The 16,520-nt window shown below is 42.0% G+C and overlaps 1 protein-coding gene across 1 annotated transcript in view; it reads right to left on the bottom strand.

Moving 5' to 3' along the window:
• Positions 1-11,041, bottom strand: part of LOC110494185 (lysine-specific demethylase 5B-B) — a 31,695-nt gene extending 20,654 nt beyond the window's left edge. The window contains exons 1-6 of the mRNA XM_021569006.3: positions 10,287-11,041; positions 4,007-4,084; positions 3,270-3,392; positions 2,913-3,083; positions 1,476-1,601; positions 881-980 (exon numbers count right to left, since the gene is read on the bottom strand). Coding sequence (XP_021424681.1) covers positions 881-980; positions 1,476-1,601; positions 2,913-3,083; positions 3,270-3,392; positions 4,007-4,084; positions 10,287-10,439 — 751 coding nt within the window. The 5' untranslated portion in view covers positions 10,440-11,041. The remainder of the gene's footprint in view (positions 1-880; positions 981-1,475; positions 1,602-2,912; positions 3,084-3,269; positions 3,393-4,006; positions 4,085-10,286) is intronic.
• Between the last annotated feature and the right edge of the window lie 5,479 nt (positions 11,042-16,520).

The following is a 16,520-nucleotide window of genomic DNA, read 5'->3' as shown; positions in this document are numbered from 1 at the left end:
TACAGTACGTACTAATAAACAACCCTGTTCTAATAAACACTGAACAAAAATAAATGCAACATGAAGTGTTTGTCCCATGTTTCATGAGCTGAAATAAATGATCCCAGAAATGTTCCATACGCACAAAAGGCTTATCTCATTCAAATTTTGTGCAGAAATTAATTTACATCCCTGTTAGTGAGTATTTCTCCTCTGCCAAGATATGCCACACCTGTCACGTGTATGGATTATCAAGAAGCTGTTTAAACAGCGTGATCATTACATCAGGCACACCTTGTGCTGGGAACAATAAAAGGGCACTCTAAAATGTGCAGTTGTATCACACAATGCCACAGAGGTCTCAAGTTAAGGGAGCTTGCAATTGGCAAACTGACTGCAGGAGTGTCCACCACAGCTGTTGCCAGAGAACTGAATGTTAATTTCTCTACCATAAGCCGCCTCCAACATCCTTTTAGAGAATTTGTCAGTACGTCCAACCGGCCTCACAGTCACAGACCACATGTATGGAGTTGTGTGAGCGAGCGGGACGCTGATGTCAATGTTGTGACCAGAGTGCTATGTGACCAGGGCAGGCATAAGTTATGGACAATGTACACCAAACAATTGCATTTTATTGATGGCAATTTGAATGCGCAGAGATACTGTGACAAGATCCTGAGGCCCAGTGTCGTGCCATTCATCTGCCTCCATCACCTCATGTCTCAGCATGATAATGCACAGCCCCATGTCGCAAGGATGTGTACATAGTTCCTGGAAACTGAAAATGTCCCAGTTCAGATATCTTCATACACCCAGTCATGTAAAATCCATAGATTAGGGCCTAATGAATTTATTCAGTTCTTTCACATTGCACTAAACTTTGCCAGAGGACAGAGCTTACCAGCCTGTGGCTCTGGCTTGGCTACGTAGGAGCCCATCCTCCTCCTCAGGTTGGGCCGGTTCTCACAGTCCTCCTCGGTCACCGTCTTCATACAGCCTTCCTGCCAGAGAGAAAGAGAAGAGGGGTCCATGCCATGTGGACCACGACAGGAATTTCAGAGATAGCAACATCCTTTTTATGAGCTCACAATTGCATACACACAAAAGATCTTTGGTTTGGTGTCCAGAAATACATGCAAAGCTGCACACCTCCGCTTGTCTGCATTGGGTCACTGGGCTTTTGTTTTACAGGGTGTTAGTCATCCATTGGCTCAGGAAGAGCTGTGTCTTATGAGGACCCGAGAACTATTGTGAGTTATAGTCAGGGTGAAATAAGGAAATACTGCTTCCCAGCAAAACAAATAGTGGGGGTATGCTGTACCAGTAAAACATATCACAATAATTAAAACAAAATGTCAACAAAGCTGTAGGCCATTACACCACTTTTTATTATTACCGCATGTCAGAGGCATGAAAAATGAGCGAATGTACTTATTGTAACTTATGGGGACCTAGAGGTAGAACTGTGACTTATGGAGACCCAGGAAGAGGCCCACCTCAGCTCTCATGCGCTTGGCTCTGCGGGCGATGCTGCAGGTCTCCAGGGGTTGAACAGACTGCCGCTGGGGAAGGTCATGGGGGATGTAGTCAGTGTCCTTCGTGTCGTTGGTCAGGGTGGGCTTCTGTAGGGGAGACATGGGGGAGTGAATGGGCATGTAGAGCTTTCCAGCACAAAGTCCCCATAAGATCATCAATGAGAAGTGTTTCACCAATCTCAAACTGATATGTTTGTCAGAAAATTATAAGAAAAGGACATAATGAGCTATATATATGTATATCTCTGTGCTCCGTTTAGTTAGTCTGCCTTTTTAACTAGTTTCAGAATGAGCTTTGCTACCTTCTTGTCACTCCTACTACCATTATGTTGTGACAAATTCCATTTGACAAAAACAAACCAGGCATCTATATACAACAGGGCCATTTGGTTGTTAAGGTGTCTAGTTGTCTGACATTGTAATGGAGTTGTTGAATACCATGGCTTGATTATAAACACAATCATCCAATACAAACATCCACCCACCACTACACACAGGCTTCAACTATTGATACTTGTTTTTGTCTTGCCAGATCAACACGTGGTCTGTTCATTCTGTTGACACCACTAACATGAGAAAGAGGAAGACAGGCAGCAACACTGTCGGTTGAGGTGGGGGATGGGAACACTGACGCTCTGCTCTCTGGTATATCAGGAGGACAGTGTTTAGCTCATTAACTTTGCTACAGGGAGTGTGGGGCGAGAGGGAGGAGGGAACAGGAGGTCAAGGCCAGCAGGCTGAGAGAGAGAGCGAGAGAGAGAGCGAGAGCGCGACATGCAGCACTGCAGAGAGGATGAGCTGCTGCTAACCACAAAACCCCAACCAGGGCCCCAAAGTACAATCAGGGAAGCTGCAAGAGACAACGGAGGTCTTGAATGAAAATAAACATGGAGACAAGAGGAAACCGGTACTACATTTTTTAAAAATGACCCAATGGGGAGGAGAGCACGCTATGAAAATGGTTGGTTTATTTTCAGGATTCCAGTCATACTTTTTAAACATCCCAGGCCTCATCTAGCCTATGACTTAATTTGTGATTTCTTCTTAGAGCAGGTATTTTATGGAAAATGGATCTTATATCAACAGCAAAAACATGGACAAATTAAATTGAGATTTACCTGCCATTTTGCTATGAACAATATCTACACCTTTGACGCAGCACAATCTTAGACAACTCAGAAAATTACACAATAGTAAACAGAGCAGAGGACCAAGACAAGGCTACCCATCGAGAGAGAACAACAAAGAGGATGAGAGGGAGGGGTGGAAGATGACTCTGCAGAGAGAGTACTGGGAGACACAGGAGAGCGGGCGAGAGAGTGAGAAAGAAAAGAGAGAATGTAGAATATACAAGGGTGGTGAGAGAAAGAGAGAGAGCGAAAGACCCATCTGACTCACCAGAAGGTTGGCTCCAGTCTGGAACAGGTTGTAGGGGTAAAGGATCCTCTCATAGTGGGAGCGCAGATGAGAGCCTATGGCCTTTCCTGGAGCAAAGCCCATCTTCAGGGCTATCTTAGACCAGCGTCTCTCTCTGCAAACCGCATCAAAACCCCCCTCATCGTTCACCAACTGGGAAAGGAGCATCCCAATTAATGACCTTGTTATTGTGTGGGTGTTCAGATTTGTCAACATAAGAAGCATATAGAACACACCATGCTTATATGAGTGTATAACACAAATGCACACTGGATCCTATCCAAGACTAGCTGGCCAGTTTCCTGCATCCAGGGTGTGCCAGAAGTTGTAGCTACATACCTTGTTGAGTTGGTATAGGTCCAGAATCTTTCTTTCCACATGAGGGATTTTCAGTGTGCACCCTTGTAGCTCCCAGAACTTTGCGATTTGATCCAGGAAGTTGAGCTTGACTCTGGTTTGAGCCTACTCAACATGAACAAACACACAATAAGAGATGGTACATTTTACACATTGCCAACATAAAACAAATAATATTGATCACAAATGGTGCATTACATGCCCTTATTAACATTGTTTATATAATAACATCCCCCGCTGTGCTACTTTTAATTGTAAATGATAGGACATTGACATTTTAACAAGCTCATCGGAGGGGGTCACAGTGACCTTTAACCTGATGTCATCAGCACTCTGGCTTCAATAGACACCCTGGTGCTGTGGGTTCTAAGCCTGCTGGAGCCACTGTTCTACTGACAACGTCACTTGATGCGCCAACGCAGCCTTCCGAATCACCTTCAATTAGGCTTAAAGCATTCGCAGATTACTCTACTTATTTGTACATTTTTTTATTTCTTTAGCACTTATGAAAGACTGGGATAATTAGAAAAATGTACAAAAGGCTAAATCCCCCCCAGAATATCTGTGGATCATCATTGTAAAAAGTAATCCACATATTTAATCAAAATAAAAACTTGGTTACGTACATATGCAGTCATTCATAATAAAAAAGGTAAGTAGATGATATTTTGACTCAGTATTGTAATGGCTATACCAGTTAAGTAGTGACATGAACGTACCTCCAACTCATTAAGTCTCTGGATACGGGGAGTGAAGTGCAGACTGTCCACGTCGCATGCAAACGGTGGCTGCCATCCCTGCAGGAGTAAAACAACACCATCTTGTCAAACTGACAAACCTTTTTCCTAGTTTATCTTCCATGTAGGAGAATCCTTATCAATTGAGCAACAGTCGGTGCTGAATTTGAATACATGTTTAAATATATTATTTACACTACAGTGTTTAGGAACAACCTTTCGAATTAGGACATGTAAACGGCATAAAAATAAAATACATTTAACAACAGCGTATTTGACCAGTGCTAGCACCAGCCGAGCAAGCCTCCCTCTTTAGCACGAGTGAAGTCAGTTCGATTTAATTTATTAGGATCCCCATTAGCGACAAGCTAGTCTAACATGCTAGCCACACCGCACTGCAAAATAAATGTACACAAAAGGTTATGAAACCACACTGCTCGCGAGTGTCTGCATAGCCAGGCACTTGGTTCTATTTGTGACGTTTGAAACGCTGCAAGTCCCACCGCTCCCATCTCCTCATTAGTTTAGGGGCATATACCCATGTGGGTGATTGAAAGATGAACTAAGGTCCACACTCCAGTCCAGTTGGTGGTGGTAATGCACCTTAAAGTTGGATGCCAACCATCATATAAAGTCCAAAAAAGAAGCCTGAAGGAGGAGAGATTACAAGAAACTAACTCTGTTTGACAATTAATCCAGAGATAAAAGGGTAGAGTTGAAGACCTTGTGCATTTCAGATAGGATATAAACATTGGGTTGCTATTTTAAGATAAATTAGCTACTAACAGCAAGCTAGCTAGCTAAATTACCATAAATGTTTAATACTTTTCGACCTGTCCCCAAATTAATATAGTTCATTTTGTAATTTCAAACTGTGTGTCCTGATCATGTCTGGTGTGGGTGGACAAAATAAACATGGTGCACGCAGACATGTGCACTATCTGACCAGCAATCATGCACATGTTGATTTTGTCCACCCACACGCAAATCAGGACACACAGGTTGAAATATCAAAACGAACTCTGAACCAACAATATTAATTTGGGGCAGGTCGAAGAGTATTGAACATTTATGGCAATAGCTAGCTAATTTGTCCTGGGATATAAACATTGGGTTGTTATTTTACCTAAAATGCACAAGGTCCTCTACTCCGACAATTAATCCACAGATAAAAGGGTTAACAGAGTTTCTTGTAATCTCTCCTTCAGGCTAATTTTTTTGACTTTATATGGCGTTTGCCATCCAACTTTAAGGTGCATTACCACCACTAACGGGTCTGGAGTGTGGACTTCGTTAACCCGCGCAAGCAGTGTGGGTGCAATGATTGAATAACATGCATGTGTGAATTCATTTGGCGACGCGAGCGGTGTGGTCAACATGCTGGGGTTTGATATAACAAATAAGACATTACAGACAAAATACTTAATGTTTTTAAATTAACACGTAGTGTTAATAGAACAATGCATGCGTCATAGAAGTAGTTTTCACAAACGTTAAATGTAACTCAGAATCAAATATGCATCTCAAAAATAACATGGTCGCTGTGGTAGAATGTTTATTTTAATTGCAGATTTTCTGCATTTATCAGAGTGCCATCAGGTAGCCTGATTTCAGACGTGTCCTTGTAAAAGGATTATTAGGGAAACCGTTCTTGAAATTCATGTAAATCTTTTAATCAAACTATAATATTAAATCTGACTATCCACAATAATCGCATTGTTGTGCGCATGTAACTGTACTCAATGTCAATAGACACGGGCACCCTGTCAATAGTTAGCATCACCTGAGTAGAGTTGGTGATTAACAACTATTTATAAATAGACCTACACATTTGAGAAACCATAGACTTAAATGCACCATGAAAGTCTTATTATGGCACTGGACCAGCAGTTAAAATACAGTATGATGCACATGAGACTTTCTTTAAAGTATTTTCTTTGATATGGGCCCTCTGAGTAGAGTTGGTATTTCCAGTCCTCTCATTTTCTATTAAAACAGTGGGTTCAGAGAGAGAGAGACTGTTCGACAAGCATCAACAGGAAACTCAGTGTGCACTAGTATAGCATCCTTACCTTTGGAGACTACACTGTGACCTTGCGTGGCATTTCAGAGTGCCAGCATGCCTATTTGAATGTGCATGATAACTCAGGAATAGAGAACAATATCATTTTAAATAGGCTACACAAGTGATAGAGAGGCTCTCAGACTATTTCACAGCAATTCTGTAAATTCAGCCCAAGCAACAGATGGGACAGAACCCTTTTTGGAAGAATCCATCCTAAAACCCAACTCCCTAAACAAGAGAACCCAACTGTCACTTCAAACTGAAACGTGAACCAGCTGGGGATGTGGATGAATCTAAGTGCCCTCCAGTCATAAAAAATTAGCTGGAAAAAAAATATGTATCCCATGGGGCCGGGGAAGAGGGGTGATGAGAGCACCATAAATTGTGCCTCCATAGCTTACCCTTTGACCCTGCACGCTCAGTCTGCAGTGCACGGCCCAGATGGGGACATGGTTTATGAAAACAGCTCTGGCTGCATTTCCATCAGCCCCTTTGTGGAGTAGTGGAGCTATGACAACAGGCAGGCCCACTGCATAAGCCCTCCCATTCCGTACAAACAATTTCAATCCTCTGAACAACAAACCAAATTCAGCCATCAGACTACCTACAGTAGGCACAGTTGTGATCTGGATCATATTTCAAAATATTAAATAATAATACAGAGTTGTAAGAACAAAACATTCAGATGACACGACTGCTGTGCAAGCGAGTCAATCGAGAGAGACTTTTTCCAAGGTAAATTAGGGCTGGGCGATTTTGCCAATATATCACAGTATAAAAATGTAATTGGACGTCATTTTGATTTGGAATAGTAACATTTCTAAATTTGCTTTATGAGAAGTGTGGAACCCTAGGGTGGCAACACATACTGTATATTCTATGGGATTTCAATGGGTCTTTATTCTGATTGTTTTATACTATTCAAATTATAATTATATTTTTTAACAATAAATAACGAATTGTCCATTTCTGCATTTTCGACAGTCATGGAATCATGGGATATAAAGAATGTTCTAATGCTCTAGTTAGAATACAATAGTGGGCACTTTGAATACAGTGTTTGTTATGAAAATGCCAGAGAGGAGTTTGTGTTTAAGGGACCCTGTAATCTTTAGCTACATTGAAATCAAAATGGATTTGTCACATGCTCCTAATACAACAGGTCTACTTCACCTTACAGTGAAGTAGACCTTACAGTGAAATGCTTACTTACAAGCCCCTAACCAACAATGCTTAAGAAGTTAAGAAGCCTCTTGGACATCGCGCTCCGGTACCGCTTGCCGTGCAGTAGCAGAGAGAACAGTATATGACTAGGGTGGCTGGAGTCTGACAATTTTTAGGGCCTTCCTCTGACACCGCCTAGTATAGAGGTCCTGGACGGCAGGAAGCTTGGCCCCAGTGATGTACTACCCTCTGTAGTGCCTTGCAAATCGGAGGCCCAGCAGTTGCCATACCTACTTCATGTAGCAAACATATTCTTGCTTTGCGTATTCTTCTTTGATTTAGAAGATAGGGTCGCACAAACATTCTGATGTAGATCTACACCATCACTGGTATTATCAGACTGTATAGCCAATTACATTTGAGGTAATATGTCTGGTCACCATAGCAGCACCCACCCGTAGCACGCGCTCCAGCAGGTATATTTCACTGGTCATCCCCAAAGCCAACTCCTCCTTTGGCCGCCTCTCCTTCCAGTTCTCTGCTGCCAATGACTGGGACGAAAATCACTGAAGCTGGAGTCTTATATCTCCCTAACTTTAAGCATCAGCTGTCAGAGCAGCTTACCGATCATAGCACCTGTACATGCCCATCTGTAAGTAGCCCACCCAACTACCTCATATTGTTCTTTATTTATTTTTTTGAACCTTTGCAGCCCAGTATCTCTACTTGCATATTTTTCTTCTGCACATCTATCACTCCAGTGTTTAATTGCTAAATTGTAATTATTTCACCACTATGGCCTATTTTTTGCCTTACCTCCCTAATCTTGCTACATTTGCACACACTGTATATATACTTCTCTATTGTGTTATTGACTGTACATTTGTTTATTCCATGCGTAACTCTGTTGTTTGTGTCGCACTGCTTTGCTTTATCTTGGCTAGGACGCTGTTGCAAATGAGAACTTGTTCTCAACTGGCCTACCTGGTTAAATAAAGGTGAAATAAAAATATATACATAAACATTTGCTCTGACTCAGTACATTAGCAATTAGCAGCTAACAACATTTAGGCCCAACTTGCTAAGAAAAAAAGACTAGCTGTTTGCAGATGTAAGAAACAGACTAATAGTGTAATTATAGAACAGATTTATATTAAGACGCAAAGTGAAAACAACATTGTTGACTGTACAGAGTGGGACAAATGGGTTTATATAATACAGCACAAATGGTGGGGACTAAACAATGTGCTGGTAAACAATGTTAATGCATAAACAGGTTGCCTTGGTTTCTCAAAGTTTACATTTAGGTTATTGTAGGTGTACAACATTGTTGTTGCATAGTATTTTAGTAATTGATTGTCAATGAGAATATTTTGATATTACACCAGTGGTATGAGGGAGTCCCGATTATGTGATCTAATAAAACAATCAACTCAATTAGGCTATAAACTGACTAATAGGTCTACAAAGTGCAACTACAGTATTAACAAATAGGTTTAACTACTTATGTAAAGTGTTACTCAAATTGTTATGTTTAATCAACTACTATCAACTCTTGTAGTAATATGTTTTATTGCAAACGACAGCAATAATGCATGCATACCCCAGTAAAAAAAAAGTTAATACCATAGGCTACATAGAGGAATTTGTTATGATAACGAATGTTCAGAGGCCAGCCCTTCAAGAACCATTGAGTTACCATTAGAAAAAGGGTCAAATTACTCACAGATGAATCAACAAATATCCCTAGCAAAATCTGATTAATAATTTGGTGAGTGGTTATATTTGTCCGTTCTCACACATGTACAAATGTGTATTATAAACTGGGTGGTTCGAGCCCTGAATGGTGATTGGCTGACAGTTGTGGTATATCAGACCGTATACCACAGGTATGACAAAACATTTATTTTTACTGCTAATTACGATGATAACCAGTTAATAACAGCAATAAGGCACCTCGGGGTTTGTGACATATGGCCAATTGACCACGGCTAAAGGCGGCCTTGCATCATGCCTAAGAACAGCCCTTTGCCATGGTATATTGGCAATATACCACAGCCCCTCAGGCTTTATTGCTTAATTATACATGTGTAAAATAGAAAATGTGTTTTTGCATATCCCAACTCCGAGACACCCTTGGAGAGTGAGGTCACCACCGGGGTCAGACATTATCAAAAGGCGACCATGGAGTAATTAGGGTTAAATGCCTTGCTCAAGGGCACATCGACAGATTTTTCACACTAGCAACCTTTAGATTACAGGATCAACGCTGTTACCGCTAGGCTACTTGCCACCGATTATTATGTAACAGTGTTGAACTGTTAAACTCACTTGGTTTGCACACACAATCCAGCTTTTAAAACACACCCACTACCACAAAGACAACATGGATGGCATTACTAAGGTAGAAGACAGGCCTACAACATCAATATAGACAGGCCTCTAAATCAGCCCCACTACCAGTTATCAAATAATCTAGATTGCCGTGTGACGGTTACGTGCATCATGACAATCTAGCATCAAAACATTGTGAGGTCAATACAAGTCGATATAAAAAGCAGTATGGAAGGATATTTTATAAATATCTTCCAATTTCACAGTAGAACATTTTATTGATAAACTGGAAGGCATTAAAGTGACTTGGTAAAACGTATTTATTTCCCTGTCATTTCACAATGTACAACTCCCAGGAAGAGAAAGGTTAAGCAACCTTTTCACCCATCCATTTGACCAATAGCTTCTAAAGATCCCTTCACATACAATGTAACGTACTCTCTGGAACATAGGCGATACTTTATTAGAATTTTGTCGCGCGTCTGTTCGCACATAGATCACTGGGCGCGTGCGTATACATGCACACACATAATATACACACAGAGGCACACATACACAGAAGAAGCTGGCAATTCAACTCAAGCCGCCATGTTGAAAATCTGTCTAAAAAGATAAGTAAACGACTAAAAATGTCACCAACAACCTTTAGAAAATGTTTAAGCAGGAGTTTGAAATTCTACCCTGATTAAAGACACTCACCTTTGGCGGTCGGACCTTGCAGATGCCCGTTTTCTCTGCAATAGGCCGTATTTTGTTGATATACGCAAATGGGTCGGCAAATTCCTCCCAACTGGGCTCAAAAACAGGACACTCTGGTGGAGCAATGAACTCGTTGGTCCGAAGCTGGGTCATCGTTGCATCTTCGTTCTAAATAGCTGCGAGTTGCACGTATTAAAGTTCAATGAAAGCTGTCTTTGAAGAACTGCACCCTTTAACTCGGTCAATTAAGAACATCACCACTCACTCATTGAAGTCTCACTCGCATTATCTGGTCGGGGAACAGCACCTACTTCCGCTTAAAAAAGTAGAGAACCCCCCCCCACACACACACAGACTAGCTACAAAACATTCGAAATTTGTTTTTTATTTTTTTATAAATAACTAACCACGGTAGCTTCAATTGTGGCATGCCATTTTGGGAGTTTAAATACAAAAAGGTCGCATTATCAATGCACTAAATGACTAGAATGTACTTATAGCAACCAAAATCTCAACTGATTGTTGCAAATAAGAAACAAATGGTCAGTAAACAATAAAAACAAAAAAATACACGTAATGAAAATACGGTGTACACAACCTACCGTTTGTAATTTAATTGGTCCGACCAAGAAAATAATTGTCATTTATATAGTTAATAAAAACGTATAAATAGGCAAATCAAATATTTTTATTCTTCTTTCTTCAGTTTATAGTACACAAATGTATATGCTACCTTTTGAGTTATGCACTCTAGTGGCAGTGAAAAAGATGAGCGCATTCATACTAAATCCTTGTGGTGACCGGGACTTGTTTATTAAATGGACTCGGTGGGCTCGTTGATTGGGTGGCATTCCTTGAATTCTGGTGGCAGTAGGTTGCGGAGACGAGGGCCAGAGATACACTGAGTGTACAAAACATAAAAACACCCGTTCTTTCCATGCTGCTGACTGGGTGATGGCTATTATGCCTTACTGGGTGATAGCTATTATGCCTTATTGGTGTCACTTGTTAAACCCACTTCAATAAGTGTAGGTGAAGGGGAGACAGGTTAAATAAGGATTGTGTACCTGCATCATTCAGAGGGTGAAAGGGCAGGACAAAATATGTAAGTGCCTTTGAACAGGATATGGTAGGTGCCAGGCGCACTGGTTTGAGTATGTCAAGAACTGCAGCGCTACTGAGTTTCATGCTCAACAGTTTCCTGTGTGTCTCAAGAAGGGTCCACCACCCAAAGGACATCCAGCCAACAGCAGGCCACCGGTTGAAAATGGGTCATTGATGAAAAACGATAAAGGAGACTGACATGAATTGTGCAGAGCAACTGACAGGCTACAGTTAGTCAACTGACAGTCCAGGACAACATTGGTGACCAAAGACCCATAAAAGAATGCACAACTAGTCGTACCTTGACACGAATAACGTATGGCAGCCAACGACCTTACGGAGTTCCACTTCTTAGAGGAAAAAAACTAGAAACTGCAGTTGCAGTGGGCTAAGAAACAATAACACTGGATACTTTAGAATTGGAAAAACATTGCCTGGTCTGATGAATCATGGTTGGTGCGGTTACACGCTGATGGGAAGATTAGGGTATGGAGAAAATTACATGAGTACAACTGCTCTTAAATGCTAGTAAAACAAAATGCATGCTCTTCAACCGATCGCTGCCCGCACCAGCGCGCCCAACTAGCATCACTACTCTGGGCGGTTCTGACTTAGAATATGTGGACAACCACAAATACCTAAGTGTCTGGCTAGACTGTAAACTCTCCTTCCAGACTCATATTGAGCATCTCCAATCCAAAATTAAACCTAGAATCGGCTTTCTATTTCACAACAGAGCCTCCTTCACACATGCTGCCAAACACACCCTTGTAAAACTGACTATCCTACCAATCCTTGACTTCGGTGATGCAATATACAAAATAGCCTCCAACACTCTACTCAGCAAATTGGATGCAGTCTATCTATCAAGTGCCATCTGTTTTGTCACCAAAGCCCCATATTCTACCCTCCACTGCAACCTGTATGCTCATTGGCTGGCCCTCGCTTCATATTCGTCGCCAAACCCACAGGCTCCAGGTCATCTATAAGTCTTTGCTAGGTAAAGCCCCACCTTATCTCAGCTCACTGGTCACCAGAGCAACACCCACCCGTAGCACACGCTCCAGCAGGTACAGTGGGGCAAAAAAATATTTAGTCAGCCACCAATTGTGCAAGTTCTCCCACTTAAAAAGATGAAAGAGGCCTGTAATTTTCATCATAGGTACACTTCAACTATGACAGACAAAATGAGAAGAAAAAAAATCCAGAAAATCACATTGTAGGATTTTAATGAATTTATTTGCAAATTATGGTGGAAAATAAGTATTTGGTCAATAACAAAAGTTTATCTCAATACTTTGTTATATACCCTTTGTTGGCAATGACAGAGGTCAAACGTTTTCTGTAAGTCTTCACACGCTGTTGCTGGTATTTTGGCCCATTCCTCCATGCAGATTTTCTCTAGAGCAGTGATGTTTTGGGGCTGTTGCTGGGCAACATGGACTTTCAACTCCCTCCAAAGATTTTCTATGGGGTTGAGAGCTGGAGACTGGCTAGGCCACTCCAGGACCTTGAAATGCTTCTTACGAAGCCAGTCCTTCGTTGCCTGGGAGGTGTGTTTGGGATCATTGTCATGCTGAAAGACCCAGTCACGTTTCATCTTCAATGCCCTTGCTGATGGTAGGCTTTGTTACTTTGGTCCCAGCTCTCTGCAGGTCATTCACTAGGTCCCCCCGTGTGGTCCTGGGATTTTTGCTCACCGCTCTTGTGATCATTTTGACCCCACGGGATGAGATCTTGCGTGGAGCCACAGATCGAGGGAGATTATCAGTGGTCTTGTATGTCTTCCATTTCCTAATAATTGCTCCCACAGTTGATTTCTTCAAAACAAGCTGCTTACCTATTGCAGATTCAGTCTTCCCAGCCTAGTGCAGGTCTACAATTTTGTTTCTGGTGTCCTTTGACAGCTCTTTGGTCTTGGCCATAGTGGAGTTTGGAGTGTGACTGTTTGAGGTTGTGGACAGGTGACTTTTATACTGATAACAAGTTCAAACAGGTGCCAGTAATACAGGTAACGAGTGGAGGACAGAGGAGCCTATTAAAGAAGAAATTACAGGTCTGTGAGAGCCAGAAATCTTGCTTGTTTGTAGGTGACCAAATACTTATTTTCCACCATAATTTGCAAATAAATTCATTAAAAAATCCTACAATGTGAATTTCTGGATTTTTTTCTTCTCATTTTGTCTGTCATAGTTAAAGTGTACCTATCATGAAAATGCTTTGTGGTGTAGTGTCTTCATGGCACACATTGGGTCCCTTGATAAACAATGACCCGGACGACACTGGGCCAATTGAGCGCCATCCTATGGGACTCCCAATCACAGCTGGTTGTGATACAGCCTAGAATCGAACCAGGGTCTGTAGTGACGCCTCTAGCACTGAGATGCAGTGTGTTAGACCGCTGTGCCACTCGACAGGTTACCTGAACATCATTGCCAATCATCAGGTGCATCCCTTAATGGCAAGTGTATCTATCTGCAAATAGATTTTTTTCAACAAGATAATGCCCCATGCCGCACGGCTAGGATTGTCCAGGAATGATTCCACAAACATGACAGTAAATTAATCTTACTTCAGTGGCCTGCCCAATAACAACATCTCAATCCGATTGAGCATCTGTGGGATGATGGAAAAAGCGAGTCGGAGTGGAGATCCACTACCAGCCAACTGTCAGAAGCATTAGATTCAACATGGGCCAGCATCCCTGTGGCACACTTCCCACACCTTGTAGAGTCCATGCCCCGACAAATTGAGGCTGGTCTCAGGGCAAAAGAGTGTGCAATTCAATATTAGGAAGGACTATGTACAGGGGTACCAGTAACCCCCTGTATATAGTCTCGCTATTTTTTTATTTTTGTATTTTATTTCACCTTTATTTAACCAGGTAGGCAAGTTGAGAACAAGTTCTCATTTACAATTGCGACCTGGCCAAGATAAAGCAAAGCAGTTCGACAGATACAACAACACAGAGTTACACATGGAGTAAAACAAACATACAGTCAATAATACAGTATAAACAAGTCTATATACGATGTGAGCAAATGAGGTGAGAAGGGAGGTAAAGGCAAAAAGGTCATGGTGGCAAAGTAAATACAATATAGCAAGTAAAACACTGGAATGGTAGATTTGCAATGGAAGAATGTGCAAAGTAGAAATAAAAATAATGCGGTGCAAAGGAGCAAAATAAATAAATTAATTAATTACAGTAGGGAAAGAGGTAGTTGTTTGGGCTAAATTATAGGTGGGCTATGTACAGGTGCAGTAATCTGTGAGCGGAAGGAGAGTTGTATGGCATTGAAGCTTGCCTGGAGGGTTGTTAACACAGTGTCCAAAGAAGGGCCAGAATTATACAGAATGGTGTCGTCTGCGTAGAGGTGGATCAGAGACTCACCAGCAGCAAGAGCGACCTCATTGATGTATACAGAGAAGAGAGTCGGTCCAAGAATTGAACCCTGTGGCACCCCCATAGAGACTGCCAGAGGTCCGGACAGCAGACCCTCCGATTTGACACACTGAACTCTATCAGAGAAGTAGTTGGTGAACCAGGCGAGGCAATCATTTGAGAAACCAAGGCTGTCAGGTCTGCCGATGAGGATGTGGTGATTGACAGAGTTGAAAGCCTTGGCCAGATCAATGAATACGGCTGCACAGTAATGTTTCTTATCGATGGCGGTTAAGATATCGTTTAGGACCTTGAGCGTGCCTGAGGTGCACCCATGACCAGCTCTGAAACCAGATTGCATAGCAGAGAAGGTATGGTGAGATTCGAAATGGTCGGTAATCTGTTTGTTGACTTGGCTTTCGAAGACCTTAGAAAGGCATGGTAGGATAGATATAGGTCTGTAGCAGTTTGGGCCAAGAGTGTCCCCCCCTTTGAAGAGGGGGATGACCGCAGCTGCTTTCCAATCTTTGGGAATCTCAGAAAGAGAGGTTGAACAGGCTAGTAATAGGGGTGGCAACAATTTCGGCAGATAATTTTTAGAAAGAAAGGGTCCAGATTGTCTAGCCCGGCTGATTTGTAGGGGTCCAGATTTTGCAGCTCTTTCAGAACATCAGCTGAACGGATTTGGGAGAAGGAGAAATGGGGAAGGCTTGGGCTTATTGTTATTTTACTGCTGCTCTTTAGTTACTTGTTACTTTTATTTCTTATTCGTATTTATTTTTTAAACTGCATTGTTGGTTAAGGGCTTATAAGTAAGCATTTCACTGTAAGGGCTACACTTGTTGTATTCGGCGCATGTGACTAGTAAAATGTTATCATAATTAGAGGTCGACCGATTAATCAGGGCCGATTTCAAGTTTTCATAACAATCGGAAATCGGTATTTTTGGGAGCCACACAAGCATCTAAGCGGTGGTAGGTAGAAGCAGGCGCGTAAACATTCATTCAAATAGCACTTTCGTGCGTTTTGCCAGCAGCTCTTCGTTGTGCGTCAAGCATTGCGCTGTTTATGACTTCAAGCCTATCAACTCCCGAGATGAGGCTGGTGTAACCGAAGTGAAATGGCTGTCTAGTTAGCATGCGCTACTCGCTCTGAGCCTTGGGGTGGTTGTTTCCCTTGCTCTGCATGGGTAACGCTGCTTAGATGTGGTGGCTGTTGTCGTTGTGTTGCTGGTTCGAGCCCAGGGAGGAGCGAGGAGAGGGACGGAAGCTATACTGTTACACTGGCAATACTAAAATGACTATAAGAACATCCAATAGTCAACGGTTAATTAAATACAAATGGTATAGAGGGAAAACGCGGTACAGCAGGTATATCTCACTGGTCACCCCCAAAGCCAATTCCTCCTTTGGTCGTCTTTCCTTACCGTTCTCTGCTGCCCATGACTGGAACGAATTGCAAAAATCTCTGAAGCTGGAGACTCACATCTCCCTCACTAGCTTTAAGCACCAGCTGTCCGAGCAGCTTACAGATCACTGCACCTGTACATAGCCCATCTGTAAACAGCCCATCTATCTACCTACCTCATCTCCCTACTGGTATTTATTTATTTTGCTCCTTTGCACCCCAGTATCTCTACCTGCACATTCATCTTCTGCCGATCTACCATTCCAGTGTTTAATTGCTATATTGTAATTACTTCGCCACCATGGCCTATTTATTTCCTTAACTTACCTCATTTGCATTCA

Source organism: Oncorhynchus mykiss, chromosome 17, assembly GCF_057628025.1.
Source record: "Oncorhynchus mykiss isolate SJ-2025 chromosome 17, ASM5762802v1, whole genome shotgun sequence".
Lineage (NCBI taxonomy): Eukaryota > Metazoa > Chordata > Actinopteri > Salmoniformes > Salmonidae > Oncorhynchus > Oncorhynchus mykiss.
Note: the sequence above shows the minus strand (reverse complement) of the source record. Positions and strands in the feature narration are given on the sequence as shown.